The 14820-nt window shown below is 44.8% G+C and overlaps 1 protein-coding gene across 4 annotated transcripts in view; it reads right to left on the reverse strand.

The window, feature by feature from the left end:
• Positions 1-14820, reverse strand: part of SAMD4B (sterile alpha motif domain containing 4B) — an 870829-nt gene that overhangs the window by 272346 nt on the left and 583663 nt on the right. For all 4 annotated transcript variants that reach the window (XM_069206928.1, XM_069206927.1, XM_069206926.1 and 1 more), the window contains exon 11: positions 11990-12113. In XM_069206928.1, coding sequence (XP_069063029.1) covers positions 11990-12113 — 124 coding nt within the window. The remainder of the gene's footprint in view (positions 1-11989; positions 12114-14820) is intronic.

A 14820-nucleotide genomic window follows, 5' to 3' on the forward strand; every position in this document is an offset into this window, starting at 1 on the left:
GTTGTTTAGGCTTTGCAAAGTTTAGGGAACTGAATGCGCCCAGTAGTCCTGCCCCTGCAAAGTTTTACAAATGGCAAAAATATATAAATGCAACTGAAGATCAGCTCGATGAATGGGTCCAGAAAGGCATAGTTACGCTTCATTTTCACGTCCGGGTGGGTGGTTATTGTGGCCAGTAGATAGCAATGGGTGTCAAACGTTTTATAAACTCCATGTTTTTTTTAGTTTTTTTTTTAGAAAAAGTAGGCCTGACCCTCGCTATGTGTCATCTGAACATGCAGGTATAGTAACACACAGTGTAGGAAAACTATGCCACCAATTGTTGAAGAGTTCTCACTAGATGCTGTTAGAAAACACCTCAGTCCGTCTAATAACACGGACTTACAGGATTTCCTGTTCGGGCCCAGAAAAAAATGCAGAAAGCGATTCTTATATGCAGTCTATAATGAAATTTGGAAGCTTTCTTAACAAGAAGCTGCTGCCCGGTTAAGGCAAATAGATCAGGGAGCATTAGCTGTTGTAGATAAGGGGATTAATACCCTGTCCGACCAGATATACACCTTAAATAATATTGTTTCTTCTGCAATAGACATAATACAAAGTGGTATGTCCTCTTTACACCATGGACAGATTCAACTAAGGTCCCTTATGCAGTTAGGTTGAACACCACAGTACACGCAATTCTGCCTCCCAAATCCAGTAGTCTCATTAGGATAGTGAGAACCTACGCAACAGAACCACCTCAAAAGTTCGGGATTTTCATATTTCATTTGTTTTAACCATAGAAGGTGCTTGTGGTCGGTCTGAACAAGGAAGTGCATGTCCAACAAGTATGGCATGCTGTAGCCCAAGGGGAACCCCTGGAGCCCCAATGCTCCGGGTACCTAGGTAACATATACTAGAGACTTACATGGGGGCACCAGTATGCCAGTTGTGGGGTTTACAAATTCAGGGACAACCAAATTTAAAGGGAGAGGGCACAGTCACTGGTGTCATGGTTAGCAGGATCCCAGTGAACACATTCAAAATGTGGGGGCAACCATGCCAAAAAGAGAGTACTTTCCTACATCTAAGTCCAATGAACTAGTCAAATTAAATTAAAACACCTGTTTCATCACACCTGTGACCTTTTCAAGGCTGCAAAGTACATAATGATGTAATAAATACAAAGTAATATGCACTGAGTAGGACATCCAAGGGAAAGACCTCAACCTCATTTCAAGATGGGGTTTAGGTTAAACTGGCAGAGTCCTGAAGGAAATAAGTGATCTCACAAAAAGTAAATTAAAGTTGATAACTGTGGATCCTACATGATAAAGTGGAAACTAGCAAGATGAGAGAAGAAGAAAGGACAGATGAAGACAACACCCCCAATTGTACTCCAACTAGTAATTCCACGAGTGTAAAACACTCCAAGAGTAAGAGTATGTGCATCAAGAAAACATAAGTAAATGATAAAGGCGCCAACATGATGTAGTCAGGTAAAATCTGTGAAAAGCCTCTGTCATGGAGTAGTTCGAAACATGAGAAAACTGAAAAGCAGTGCGTTCAGTTATAATGGAAAATGTCACTTACCCAGTGTACATCTGTTCGTGGCATGAGTAGCTGCAGATTCACATGCTGTGCACAGTCCGCCGTCTGGTGTTGGGCTCGGAGTGTTACAAGTTGTTTTTCTTCGAAGAAGTCTATTCGAGTCACGAGACCGAGGGACTCCTCCCCTTTCGGTTCCATTGCGCATGGGCGTCGACTCCATCTTAGATTGTTTTCCCCGTAGAGGGTGAGGTAGGAGTTGTGTATGTTAATCATAGTGCCCATGCAATGGAATGAATACGTATGTACATAATAAAGGTTAAAGTAATATATTTACAAATGTACAAATGTTTAAGATCTACTTCTTAACGGCTACAGGCTCCCGGGGAGGCGGGTGGGCGCATGTGAATCTGCAGCGACTCATGCCACGAACAGATGTACACTGGGTAAGTGACATTTTCAGTTTGATGGCATGTGTAGCTGCAGATACACATGCTGTGCATAGACTAGTAAGCAGTTATCTCCCCAAAAGCGGTGGTTCAGCCTGTAGGAGTTGAAGTAGTTTGAAATAATGTTCTTAGTACAGCCTGACCTACTGTGGCTTGTTGTGCAGTTAACACATCTACACAGTAGTGCTTGGTAAATGTATGAGGCGTAGACCATGTTGCTGCCTTACATATTTCGTTCATTGGAATATTTCCTAGAAAGGCCATGGTAGCCCCTTTCTTTCTGGTTGAGTGTGCCTTTGGTGTAATAGGCAGCACTTTTTTTGCTTTAAGATAGCAGGCTTGAATACACTTAACTATCCATCTGGCAATGCCTTGTTTTGAAATTGGATTTCCAGTATGAGGTTTTTGAAAGGCAATAAATAGTTGTTTTGTCTTTCTAATTTGTTTTGTTCTGTCAATGTAGTACATTAGTGCTCTCTTGATGTCTAATGTATGTAGTGCTCTTTCAGCTACCGAATCTGGCTGTGGGAACAACACTGGTAATTCTACTGTTTGATTTAAGTGGAACGGTGAGATAACCTTTGGTAAGAATTTTGGATTTGTTCTTAGAACTACCTTATTTTTGTGTATTTGAATAAATGGTTCTTGTATGGTAAATGCCTGAATCTCACTCACTCTTCTTAGAGATGTGATGGCAATGAGAAATGCAACTTTCCACGTTAAGTATTGCATTTCACAAGAATGCATGGGTTCGAAAGGTGGACCCATGAGCCTTGTTAAGACAATGTTGAGGTTCCATGAAGGAACAGGTGGTGTCCTTGGTGGTATAATTCTCTTTAGGCCTTCCATAAACGCTTTAATGACAGGTATTCTAAATAGGGAAGTTGAATGAGTAATCTGCAGGTAAGCAGATATTGCGGTGAGATGCATCTTTATGGAAGAGAAAGCTAGATTTGATTTTTGCAAATGTAGTAAATATCCTACTACATCTTTTGGAGATGCGGTTGAATTTGATTATTATGGCAGTAACAAACAAATCTTTTCCATTTATTTGCATAGCAGTGTCTACTGGAAGGTTTTCTAGCTTGTTTTATGACCTCCATACACTCTTGTGTGAGGTCTAAGTGTCCAAATTCTAGGATTTCAGGAGCCAAATTGCTAGATTCAGCGATGCTGGGTTTGGATGCCTGATCTGTTGTTTGTGTTGTGTTAACAGATCTGGTCTGTTGGGTAGCTTGACATGAGGTACTACTGACAGGTCTAATAGTGTTGTATACCAAGGTTGTCTTGCCCATTTTGGTGCTATTAGTATGAGTTTGAGTTTGTTTTGACTCAATCTGTTTACTAGATATGGGAGGAGAGGGAGAGGGGGAAAAGCGTACGCAAATATCCCTGACCAATTCATCCATAGAGCATTGCCTTGGGATTGATGGTGTGGGAACCTGGATGCGAAGTTTTGGCATTTTGCGATTTCTTTTGTTGCAAATAGATCTATTTGAGGTGTTCCCCAAATTTGAAAGTAAGTGTTCAGTATTTGGGGGTGAATTTCCCATTCGTGGACTTGTTGGTGATCCCGAGAGAGATTGTCTGCTAGCTGGTTCTGGATCCCTGGAATAAATTGTGCTATTAGGCGAATATGGTTGTGAATTGCCCAATGCCATATTTTTTGTGTTAGGAGACACAACTGTGTCGAGCGTGTCCCCCCCTGTTTGTTTAAATAATACATTGTTGTCATGTTGTCTGTTTTGACAAGAATGTATTTGTGGGTTATCATGGGTTGAAATGCTTTCAACGCTAGGAATACTGCTAACAGTTCTAAGTGATTTATGTGAAACTTCCTCTGATGTATGTCCCATTGTCCTTGGATGCTGTGTTGATTGAGGTGTGCTCTCCACCCTGTCATGGAAGCATCCGTTGTTATGACGTATTGTGGCACTGGGTCTTGGAAAGGCCGCCCTTTGTTTAAATTTGTACTGTTCCACCATAGAAGCGAGATGTATGTTTGGCGGTCTATCAACACCAGATCTAGAAGTTGACCCTGTGCATGTGACCATTGTGATGCTAGGCATTGTTGTAAGGGCCGCATGTGCAATCTTGCGTTTGGGACAATGGCTATGCATGAAGACATCATGCCTAGGAGTTTTAATACCATTTTTGCTTGTATCTTGTGTTGGATACATGGCTTGTATCACCTTGTGAAATGTTTGAACCCTTTGTGGATTTAGAGTGGCTATCCCTTCTGTTGTGTTGATTGTCGCTCCTAAGTATTGCTGTGTTTGACACGGCAGCAGGTGTGACTTTGCATAGTTGATGGAGAAACCCAGCTTGTGAAGGGTCTGTATGACATACTGTGTGTGACGTGAACACCGTGTTAGCGTGTTGGTCTTGATTAACCAGTCGTCTAGGTAAGGGAACACGTGTATCTGCTGCCTTCTGATATGTGCAGCTACTACTGCCAGGCATTTTGTAAAAACTCTTGGCCCAGTTGTTATTCCGAATGGCAACACTTTGAATTGGTAATGTATTCCTTTGAATACGAACCTTAGGTATTTCCTGTGGGAAGGATGTATTGGTATGTGGAAATACGCATCCTTTAGGTCTAATGTTGTCATGTAGTCTTGCTGTTTGAGCAGTGGGATTACGTCTTGTAATGTGACCATGTGAAAGTGGTCTGATTTGATGTAGGTATTTAGTGTTCTGAGATCTAATATTGGTCTCAGAGTTTTGTCCTTCTTTGGTATTAGAAAATACAGTGAGTAAACTCCTGTGTTTTTCTGTAGGCTTGGTACTAATTCTATTGCGTCCTTTTGTAGTAATGCCTGAACTTCTAGTCCTAGAAGATCTATATGCTGTTTTGACATATTGTGTGTTTTCGGTGGGACGTTTGGAGGGAATGTGTGAAATTCTATGCAATAGCCATGTTGGATTATTGCTAAGACCCAAGTGTCTGTTGTTATTTCTTCCCAAGATTCGTAGAATTGGCTTAGTCTTCCCCCCACTGGTGTTGTGTGACTTGTGAGTCACTGTTTATTTTGAGGGGTTTTGGGACCTTGAAATTTTCCTCGACTTCTTGGGAATTGGCCTCCTCTATATTGTCCCCGAAAACCTCCCCTTTGATATTGACCCTGGTAGGTAGGTGGTCTTGTCTGTGAAGTGTTGGTTTCTGTGGGTTGACCCCGAAACCCTCCCTTAAAAGGTGTCTTCCGAAATGTGCCTCTGCTCTGCGGGGAGTAGAGTGCGTCCATGGCTTTGGCTGTATCGGTGTCCTTCTTTAGTTTTTCAATGGCAGTGTCTACCTCCGGCCCAAACAATTGCTGTTCATTAAACGGCATATTGAGCACAGCCTGTTGGATTTCGGGTTTGAACCCAGAAGTGCGCAGCCAAGCGTGCCTCCGTATTGTGACTGCAGTGTTTATTGTCCTTGCAGCTGTATCGGCCGCATCCATGGAAGACCGTATCTGATTGTTCAAGATACTTTGTCCCTCTTCCACCACTTGTTGCGCTCTTTTTTGGAACTCCTTGGGAAGGTGTTCGATGAGATGTTGCATTTCATCCCAATGAGCCCTGTCGTATCTTGCCAAGAGTGCTTGCGAGTTGGCGATACGCCACTGATTTGCTGCTTGTGCTGTAACTCTTTTCCCTGCTGCATCAAATTTGCGGCTCTCCTTGTCTGGAGGTGGTGCGTCGCCTGATGTATGAGAGTTGGCTCTTTTACGAGCTGCCCCCACAACTACTGAGTCCGGTGTTAGTTGTGTTGTAAGAAATATTGGGTCTGTGGGAGGTGCCTTATATTTTTCTCCACCCTTGGAGTTATGGCTCTGCCTTTAACTGGTTCCTGAAATATTTGTTTTGAGTGCCGTAGCATTCCTGGGAGCATGGGAAGGCTTTGATACTGGCTATGGGTGGAGGACAGGGTGTTAAAGAGAAAGTCATCCTCAATCGGTTCCGAATGTAGTGAGACATTGTGGAATTCGGCTGCCCTTGCGACCACCTGTGCATATGATGTACTGTCCTCAGGTGGTGACGGTTTAGTTGGATAGGAGTCTGGACTATTGTCAGACACTGGGGCGTCGTAGAGGTCCCATGCATCGGGATCATCCTGGCTCATTGTGGTATGAGCTGGTGAGTGCGTTAGTGGTGGAGTTTGCGCCGGTGATGCATGTGCTGATTGTGGTGGAGAAGGTGGTGGTGTTACTTTCTTTACCACCTTTGCTTGTGGTTGCTTGTCCCCTTGTTGGAAAACAAGTTTCCTTTTCATCTTGATTGGGGGAAGAGTTGTTATCTTCCCTGTGTCTTCCTGGATGTGAAGCCTCCTTTGAGTGTAGTCAGTTTCTACAGTTTGAAGCTCTTGACCAAATCTATGCAATTGGGTGTTTAGTCCTTGTTCCTCTGTATAGGAACTAATTTTCGGTTCCGAGGCTTTTTTCGGTACGAAACCGTTTCGGTAGGCTTTTTAGGCTCCGAAGAAGATTTCTTTGATTTCGGCGTGGTATCTCGGTGCCGAACATCTTCGGTGCCGCTGTCTCTGCGCCGAATTGTCTCGGAGCCGGTGTCTCGGCTCCGAGGTTGCTGTGTGGCGGTATCGCGACCGGAGTCGGATGACTTCGACACCAGCATGCCCTTTTTCGGTGCCTTGGCTCGTTCACCTATTTTTTTGGGTTAAGCCATGGCCCTGTTGGCAGTGGCGTCCCCTGGGCTTTTGTGGACTTTTCGTGAGTCCTAATTTTTGAGTCTTACTCACAGTTATGTCTTCGGCGTCGGATTCCCCCGAATCCGACTCGTGGATGGAGAACGCTTCCTCTTCGCCCTCGAACCGATGTTGTCCTGTCGGCGTGGAAGCCATTTGCAATCTTCTGGCTCTTCGGTCTCTGAGCGTCTTCCTCGACCGAAACGCTCGACAGGCTTCACACGTATCCTCCTTGTGCTCCGGGGACAGGCACAAGTTACAGACCAGATGCTGATCTGTATACGGAAATTTGTTATGGCATTTAGGACAGAAGCGGAACGGGGTCCGTTCCATCAGTCTTGAAGTCGCACGCGGTCGGGCCGACCAGGTCCCGACGGGGGATCGAAATTACCCCGAAGGGCCACCGGAGCTCTTCAAGATTCGGTGTCGATTTGTTCTAACTAACCCGATACCGAACAAAACAATACAGACGATTTTTTCCGAGATTCTAACCAACTTTCCGACCCGAAACACGGAGCAAAAAGGAACACGTCCGAACCCGATGGCGGAAAAAAAACAATCTAAGATGGAGTCGACGCCCATGCGCAATGGAACCGAAAGGGGAGGAGTCCCTCGGTCTCGTGACTCGAAAAGACTTCTTCGAAGAAAAACAACTTGTAACACTCCGAGCCCAACACCAGACGGCGGACTGTGCACAGCATGTTTATCTGCAGCTACACATGCCATCGAACACATAGTTACAACTAGTGGGCCAAAAAATTGCTCCCCTGACACCCAGACACCAGGTTTCGACCGACTTGGAAGAAGGACCAAAGGAGGAATGCCTGCTGCACAGAGTTTTCAGCAAAGATGCTGCACCCACAAGGAATTCACCTGGTGGCCAGGGAAGAGAGGGACTGTGCCATGCCCTGCTCAATGAGAAGCTATCTCCAGAGCCCAGTTAAGCCCAGAGAACTCCAAGGGCCAGCTGACTGGCCTCCTGCTCGAGGCACAGGGAAACAGCTGCTGTAGAAGTCTGCTGAGGCAAGTTGGAAGCCCAAAGTCTTCAAGTCGCTACCACTTGCACTGTGCAGTACAGAGGACTAAGACCCGACGAACAGAGTTGCACCAGAGTTTCCTGGGAGTGCTGCCAAAGAGTTGCTGGGACTCTCCGAAAAGAAGTTATCGACCCAGGAAGTGTTTGCACATGACCACACAGGTGACTGGTAGTCCAGTGGTGACTGATCTTCGGCCAGACCAGAGAAGACTGTGTGACACTGACCCCCGCGCATACCGTACTCCTTCACCATTTTCGTGGATCGAGGAATCCCTGTAGAAAGACCCCTGGTGACTGCGTTGCATCCAAGGCATCTTGAGAGCATATTCAGCATTCTTCACCCATCAGACCCACTCCATAATAATCCACTGCAACACTGATAATGCCACTGGAATTGCTGGGTGAGGAAACTGGGATCCCCAGGAGCAGGGCACTGCTGGTGGGCAAATGTCTTATGCACAGGAGAACTTGTGCATGGCTTAGGCTAAGCACCAAATAGGACGCCTCTAAGGGCTTCAATGAATGGGAGAAGGCGTTCAGAAGGGGAAAATCCTGGCTGAAACACCTATGTTAAGACATTTATTTTGACTGCCACTGTGGGCAGCTGAAGGTTTAAATCCTCAGCAATCTATGCACCACCATTGTAAAAGACGCTCTCTTCTCTGTAGCCAGGATACGAGGAAACCAGGCCAAAGTTAGAATAGATGTCTAATCCACTGGCCCCCACTGGTTCCTCACACCAGTTGCTCTGTTCTTCAAGAGCTGTTAACCATAAAGGGCCATTGACCTTTCATTTGTCTCCCTCTCAAACGTGTCACAAATAAATAAGGCACTGACTCTGCTCTGGGAAACATGGACCCAGTTGGCTCCAGACAGTGCTGCTCAACGTCTTGTGCTTGTGACTTCCAAGATGACTTGGAATGCGACGGTTAATGTCAGGAAGGGCTCCGTAAATAGTCCCGGGAGCTTCACGGAGTCAGACGTCAGGCAAAGAGAAGCTTGAGGGACCACTCCCTCAGCATCTTGGGATGCGTAGCGTGGCAGTTCTTGTCAGTCTTGGAGTCATGGTCCCACTCCAAACACCACAAACCCACCAAGTGGGGATCTGTCACCAACATTTGCCTGTGATGGACTCTGCTGCACCTGGCCCTTTTTGCAGGGTCATCCCCAGCCTTTTTGCCTCCTTCCTCCTAATTTTTGTGACCAGCTTTTGTTGGCTTTAGGACTCCGGGCACTTTACCACTGCTAAAATAGTGCTAAAGTGCATATGCTCTCTGTGTAAATCGTACTGTAATTGATTGGTATATTTGATTTACCGGTAAATCCCTAGTAAAGTGCACTAGAGGTGCCCAGGGTCTGTAAATCAAATGCTACTGGTGGGCCTGCAGCACTGGTTGTGCCATCCACATTAGTAACCCTGTAAACATGGCTCAGACCTGCCACCTGCAGTGTCTGTGTAGTTTTAAACTGCTAGTTCGACTTGGCAAAAACCTTCCCTTTTACTACATGTCAGGCACCCCTAAGGTAGGCCGAGGGGCAGGGTGCAGTGTATGTTTGAGGTAGGACATATACTAGTGTGTTTTATATGTCCTAACAGTGAAATACTGCCAACTTAGGTTTTCACTGTGCAAAGCCTATCACTCATAGGTTTACATGGGGGCTGCCTTTAAATATCATTAAAAGCGCAAATTCCCTTTGAGAGCAGATACAAATGAGGAGTTTAGGGTCTCTGAACTCACAATTAAAAACATTTTTTTTTAGTGAAATTGTTTTTTAAATTGTCTGTTTGAAAATGCCACTTTTAGAAAGTAGGCATTTTCTTGCTTAAACCATTCTGTGACTCTGCCTGTTTGTGGATTGTCTGTCTGGGTCAGTTTGACAGTTGGGCTGTTTTGCACCTCTCTAGACAGTGACACAAAAGAGGGCGGGGTGTATCCTACATATCCTTATGAGCCATCTGAGTTAGAGGGGAGGGAGGAGTGGTCGTTCACACCTTAAAGGACTGCGCCTGCCCTCACACAATGCAGTCTCCGACCCACTGGTGTGCGTCTGGGGCCTGGCCAAGTAAAGATCTTGCAAACACTAGGGACTTTGCTTTGAAGTTTGCCAACTTCAAAAGCAGAACAGGGTATTAGAATCTTTCTGGAATCAAGAGGAACCTCTACCAAGGAGAAGATCTGAAGAGCTCAAGGAGAAGGGCTGGAGGAGGAGTACTGTCCCTTTGCTGTGTTGCTTTTCTGGACTGAAGTTGCTGCTTCTGCCTTAAGAGTGAAAAGGGTGAATTTTGCTGTGTGTCCTCCTTGAGAAAGATCTCCAAGGGCTTGGAGTAGAGCTTGCCTCATGTTGGAAGTCTCAGGGACCCCAAAGACTTCAGTTGCCATGACCTGCAGCACTGGAAAGTGTGTTTTGTGCTGTTCAAGAGGAGAAACCACTGTGACGCCGCCAACGACGCCACTGGCCTGCACCGTGACCTGCTGACCACACACAGTCGCATTGCTCGCCTTCGCACTGCGACCCTGGTCTCACCGATGCAGTCAACAAACGACTTCACCGAGCCACTGCTCGCACTGCTATCTGTGGGCCCGAACTCCAGCATCGCCTGCTCACACAGCAGCCTGGGCCTCCCCGATGACGCTGCTCCTGCGGACATCGGCGCCGCTGCCTGCACTGTGGCCTGTGGACACCGCTCATGAGGGTCACGAAGCACCGTCGAGCTCCGCTAGCTTGGGCCTACTGACGACAGTGCTTCTGCAACAACGACACCGCTGCCTGCACCGTGACCTGTGGACACTGCACATTTCACTGCTCCGCTTCACACCACAGCCCTGGTCTCACCGATGCCGCTGGACGCTGTCACTGAGCCGCTGCCTGCACCGCAACGTGTGGGTACCGCATGTCGCATCGTCCCGCCTCACACCGCAGCCCTGACGCCATCCTCACCAGCGCTCCTGACTTCATCAGTCCAGAGTTTGATCTGCAACACGTGTGACTTCAAGGCCCCAAGACTCTTGCTCCGACTCTGGAACCGACACCGCAACGCCGCACTCCAGAGCTCACCATGAGGATCACGATGCCCTACAAATCCAAGGTACTGTTTGCGGGTCTTCCCGACCCCGTAACTGGCCAGCTATGCCGCGGCCGGCCTGAACTGTTGGTTTAGTTGATCACAAGGCTGTGATAGCCCCAGATGGAGCTATTGACTTCAAGGAACTGTATTTCTGAGTAAATATTGCAGAATTCATATTTTTATTATTGTAAGTTGGACTTTTATCGTATTTGTTCATGTTTTACACAGATAAATATTGGCTATTTTTCTAAAACTGGTGTGGTGTCCTTTTGTAGTGTTTTAACTGTATTGCTGTGTGTTATGTGCAAATGCTTTACACATTGCTTTTGAGATAAGCCTGACTGCTCGTGGCAAGGTACCAAGGGGGTGAGCAGGGGTTATCTGAGCGGGTATCTCCCTTATCCTGACTAGAGTGAGGGTCCCTACTTGGACAGGGTGCCAACCAATGGCCAACTAGAGACCCCATATAGTATGAAACCAGACGGTTTCTTGGGTGACATACCTTCACACCAGAAGAAAAATCTCAAAACATTTTGACAAAACATTGAAAACACCCAGTCAGAAAGCGACTGAGGGGTATTTCAGACAAAATCAGCACTATTGGGCATGGAAAGGAAAGATCCGACATCAGTGCACCGAGGTGTCGCCTATATAAGCACCATGCTAGTCACTTCTGGTGTGGACAGTGCCATGTGGAGTTCAACGACACCACCTACCAGCACAGGGGTACTTCTAAAAAATAATTGCAGATGGTTTGGCTGATTATTCTAAGGAAGGCAATCTGTGACTAGAAGTCTCTATTAGATACAGTAGTCCTATCAACATGCAACACATTAACTTCCATTGATTCAACCAAAGGCTAAGACTACACACCAGCGCAGATGCTGTTAATTAGAAAACCACTTATCATAAATGCATCCCTGGAGACTGAACAGGCACTAAAAGAAGAAAATGATGTCTCAATTCCGTACAACAGACATCCAACCCATCATTTTCTTGCTGTGCCCAAGAGTTCTAGAAGTCACTCGCTAAGTCAGGACCCCACTTCCAACCCCTTTAAAATCTTACCTATCAGAGTCTGTTAGTAATTAGCTATCTAACACCTGGGAAGGAAGGGCAGTAGGACTTCTGCTTAAGTGACTGGACATGCAAAGGGCTACAGTAAACCTGTATTTCCTTGGTAAAGAAGCAATAATGCTAAGCAATCGATTGACACTCACCTGGTGGGAACATGAGGATGGCCTGTGGTGATGTGTGGACGGGTAAAGAATGTGTTCGCTGAACTGAGCTGCGGCTCTGGCTAGGCATGCTGTTACTGCCTCCAGGGTTGGCAAACCAGAGGTTCTAAGCACAGAAAATGAAAAAAAAATAAAAAAAGTGTGATTTAATCTTCTTGCTCCAACCTCATCAGGCAAATCAAATCAGGGACCATTCCCATGCTTAATTACACAGTTTTACTGACTGGAAGCACAGAGGGGAGCATCCACCTTCTCCTTAATGGCAACACCCAATTATAATCCTGATGGAGGTCTTACATACATTTCTATCTTTGTAGAATTAAGAAAAAAAGTCTGTGTACGTTAAGACATGTATTTTTATTCTTTGATTGCAACACTGAGAAAGGGGCCATTCTTTTCAACATGTTAGTGGCTGTTTTGAATAAATTCTCTGTTTTGATATTCCACTCAACCAGTGTGAAGAATAAAACGCTGTATTTTGGAAGTACATCCTAAGGGAATTGTACTGAGTTTTTTCATAATTCTTATAAAAAAAATAAAAAAGGAATCTAGGATAGGCCTCTATCATGATTATAATTATTCAAGAATAAACTGTGCATGTAAAATGCAGGAGGTGATGGCACTGGGCATTTTCCTTAAACCCTAGACCTTGGTAGGCTGCCAACATCTAGATAATTTTCTAGAGCGATCCAAAGAAGCAAAAGAAAGTTTTCACTTGACATTATGACAAAGGCGAATGAGGTTTGCAGGATCTTTGGGGAACTCAAATACCCTTAAACGGCATCACAAAATTACCACCAGGGGGTGAGGTGGCCCTAGTGTGATTCTAGAATACGACCACAATGAATTGATGCAACCTCAAGACACTACCTCATTATGCTGTGTCATCATATTTCATTTCATTATTCAAACCCTTTAGATCTGCCACAGTATTCCTATGACCATGTAGTAGTAGGACGTCTAGACACAACCACTAACATTTCTTGTTGAAACGCAGTATTTTGTGTCACACACAAAAATATAATCAGCAAAGTAACTAATACACTCTAAACATCCTTTGCTACCTTTTGAGGACTTACCCTGCCCTGTGGCAGAACTGGAATGGTGCACAGCTCATTAAACCAGAGGCTGGAGATTTCAAAGAGGATCGTTCCTCACACCACAAGACTCTGACTTGCTCACTTTTTAGTTCAGGAGTTTCTGATCTTTTCTGCAGTAGGAGCTACTTTTATTCCATGAAAATTGTCCTAAGCTATTAATATGATTAGAGTTGTAATACTGACCACTTCAAGTTTACATTAGTGGCCCTCATATGCAAGTTTACCAGCATTATGAGTGTATCAGGTACGGTTCCCAGCATGCTTTGTCAATGTGGAAGGTCTCTACATTGGTAAAACATAACAGACATAACATACATAGCAGCAATGTCCCTGGCACAGAGTACTACTAGTAATACGTCTCCTCAAAAATCAGTATGCGAGTTATAAAAATACACATATTTCCGGCTTGAATACAGTTTTCGATTTTAGTATACATATATTAATTCAACCATCCAAAAGCTTCTAATTTAATAGGTTAGGCTGCACACAGAACTACTTTTAAAAATATATATATATATTTTTTTGCAGTAGCACACCACACAAACAGTATTACATACGATCATTACACTTGGTTGCCGTAATGCTTGGAGCAATCATCATTATTTCTCTTTTCCTTGTAACTTCAAATAAGCAAGGGCATGCAAATTTCCCAAATGTCCAACCCCCCACCTACACTGCTTTTGGTAAGTTCTTAGGTCCTAACAAATCAGTACATTTAGTGTCTACTTTCCATATCATTGTACGTTTTTAGCCCCATCATCTACGCCTGCTTTATTAAGTCTGTACAGTGGTCAGATACATAAACATTTATCATCCCCGCTCCCACCTCCCCATACCACAGTCCGCTCTGTTAATCTCCAGTACTAGCTGGTGTTCTAAGCCCCCCTCAACTTCTCTTGGTGGGTTATTTGGCACTTTTAGATCTTGCACCATCTGTGCCCAAGCTATTATATCGTCTGTCATCTTTGGATCTGGGCGAACATGTTTCATCAGGACTTCTTTCGCTATTGCCCATTTGCTGAAGTCTCGGCACAGGAGAGCTACTTTCGGGTTGCTGGAGAGCTACCAGTAGCTTACAAGCTACTTGTTGGAGAAGCCTGCTTTAGTTGCTACATGGATAGATGACATTACTATAACTTTCTGAAATAAAAGCACAGCTGTAGCACAGCCAGTATTTAAGGACCAGTTTCATCCCAGAATGGCTAATAGAATCAAAACTAACAGTTATTTCAGGCAAAAAAACATTTCCTTACAATTGCCTAGTCCCATTTTGAAAACATTATGAGCAGAAGACAGTGCCAACTTAGGTATGAGTGGAGAAATATTTGTCACATACTTCCACAACAAACTGAGCACCTGCTCTCAAGCATTCATCAAAAAGACAATGTCTACAGATGTAGAAACAATGAAAAACCTACTTGATAATAAGAGTCATTGACATGCTATTAGAATATTAGGGAAGTTGTGTTTGCTCTAGATTGGGAATCAAATCTCACAAGCAGTGCAAAATAATTGTGTTATAAAGCAAGAGGTGTTATACAATCAGATTAGAAATGGAGGCCTACAAACCTTTCCTCGTAGCCCATTTCCAATACAATATACAAACCTCTTTGGAGAGCTAAGTGATTGCTTAGTCCAGACAAACAAGTTAATTACCTTCGGTAACGCCTTCACTGGTAGAGAATCTTCTGCAGACACAGATCCAGAAGATTT

The sequence above is a fragment of the Pleurodeles waltl genome, chromosome 9 (assembly GCF_031143425.1).
Source record: "Pleurodeles waltl isolate 20211129_DDA chromosome 9, aPleWal1.hap1.20221129, whole genome shotgun sequence".
In the NCBI taxonomy this organism is placed as follows: domain Eukaryota; kingdom Metazoa; phylum Chordata; class Amphibia; order Caudata; family Salamandridae; genus Pleurodeles; species Pleurodeles waltl.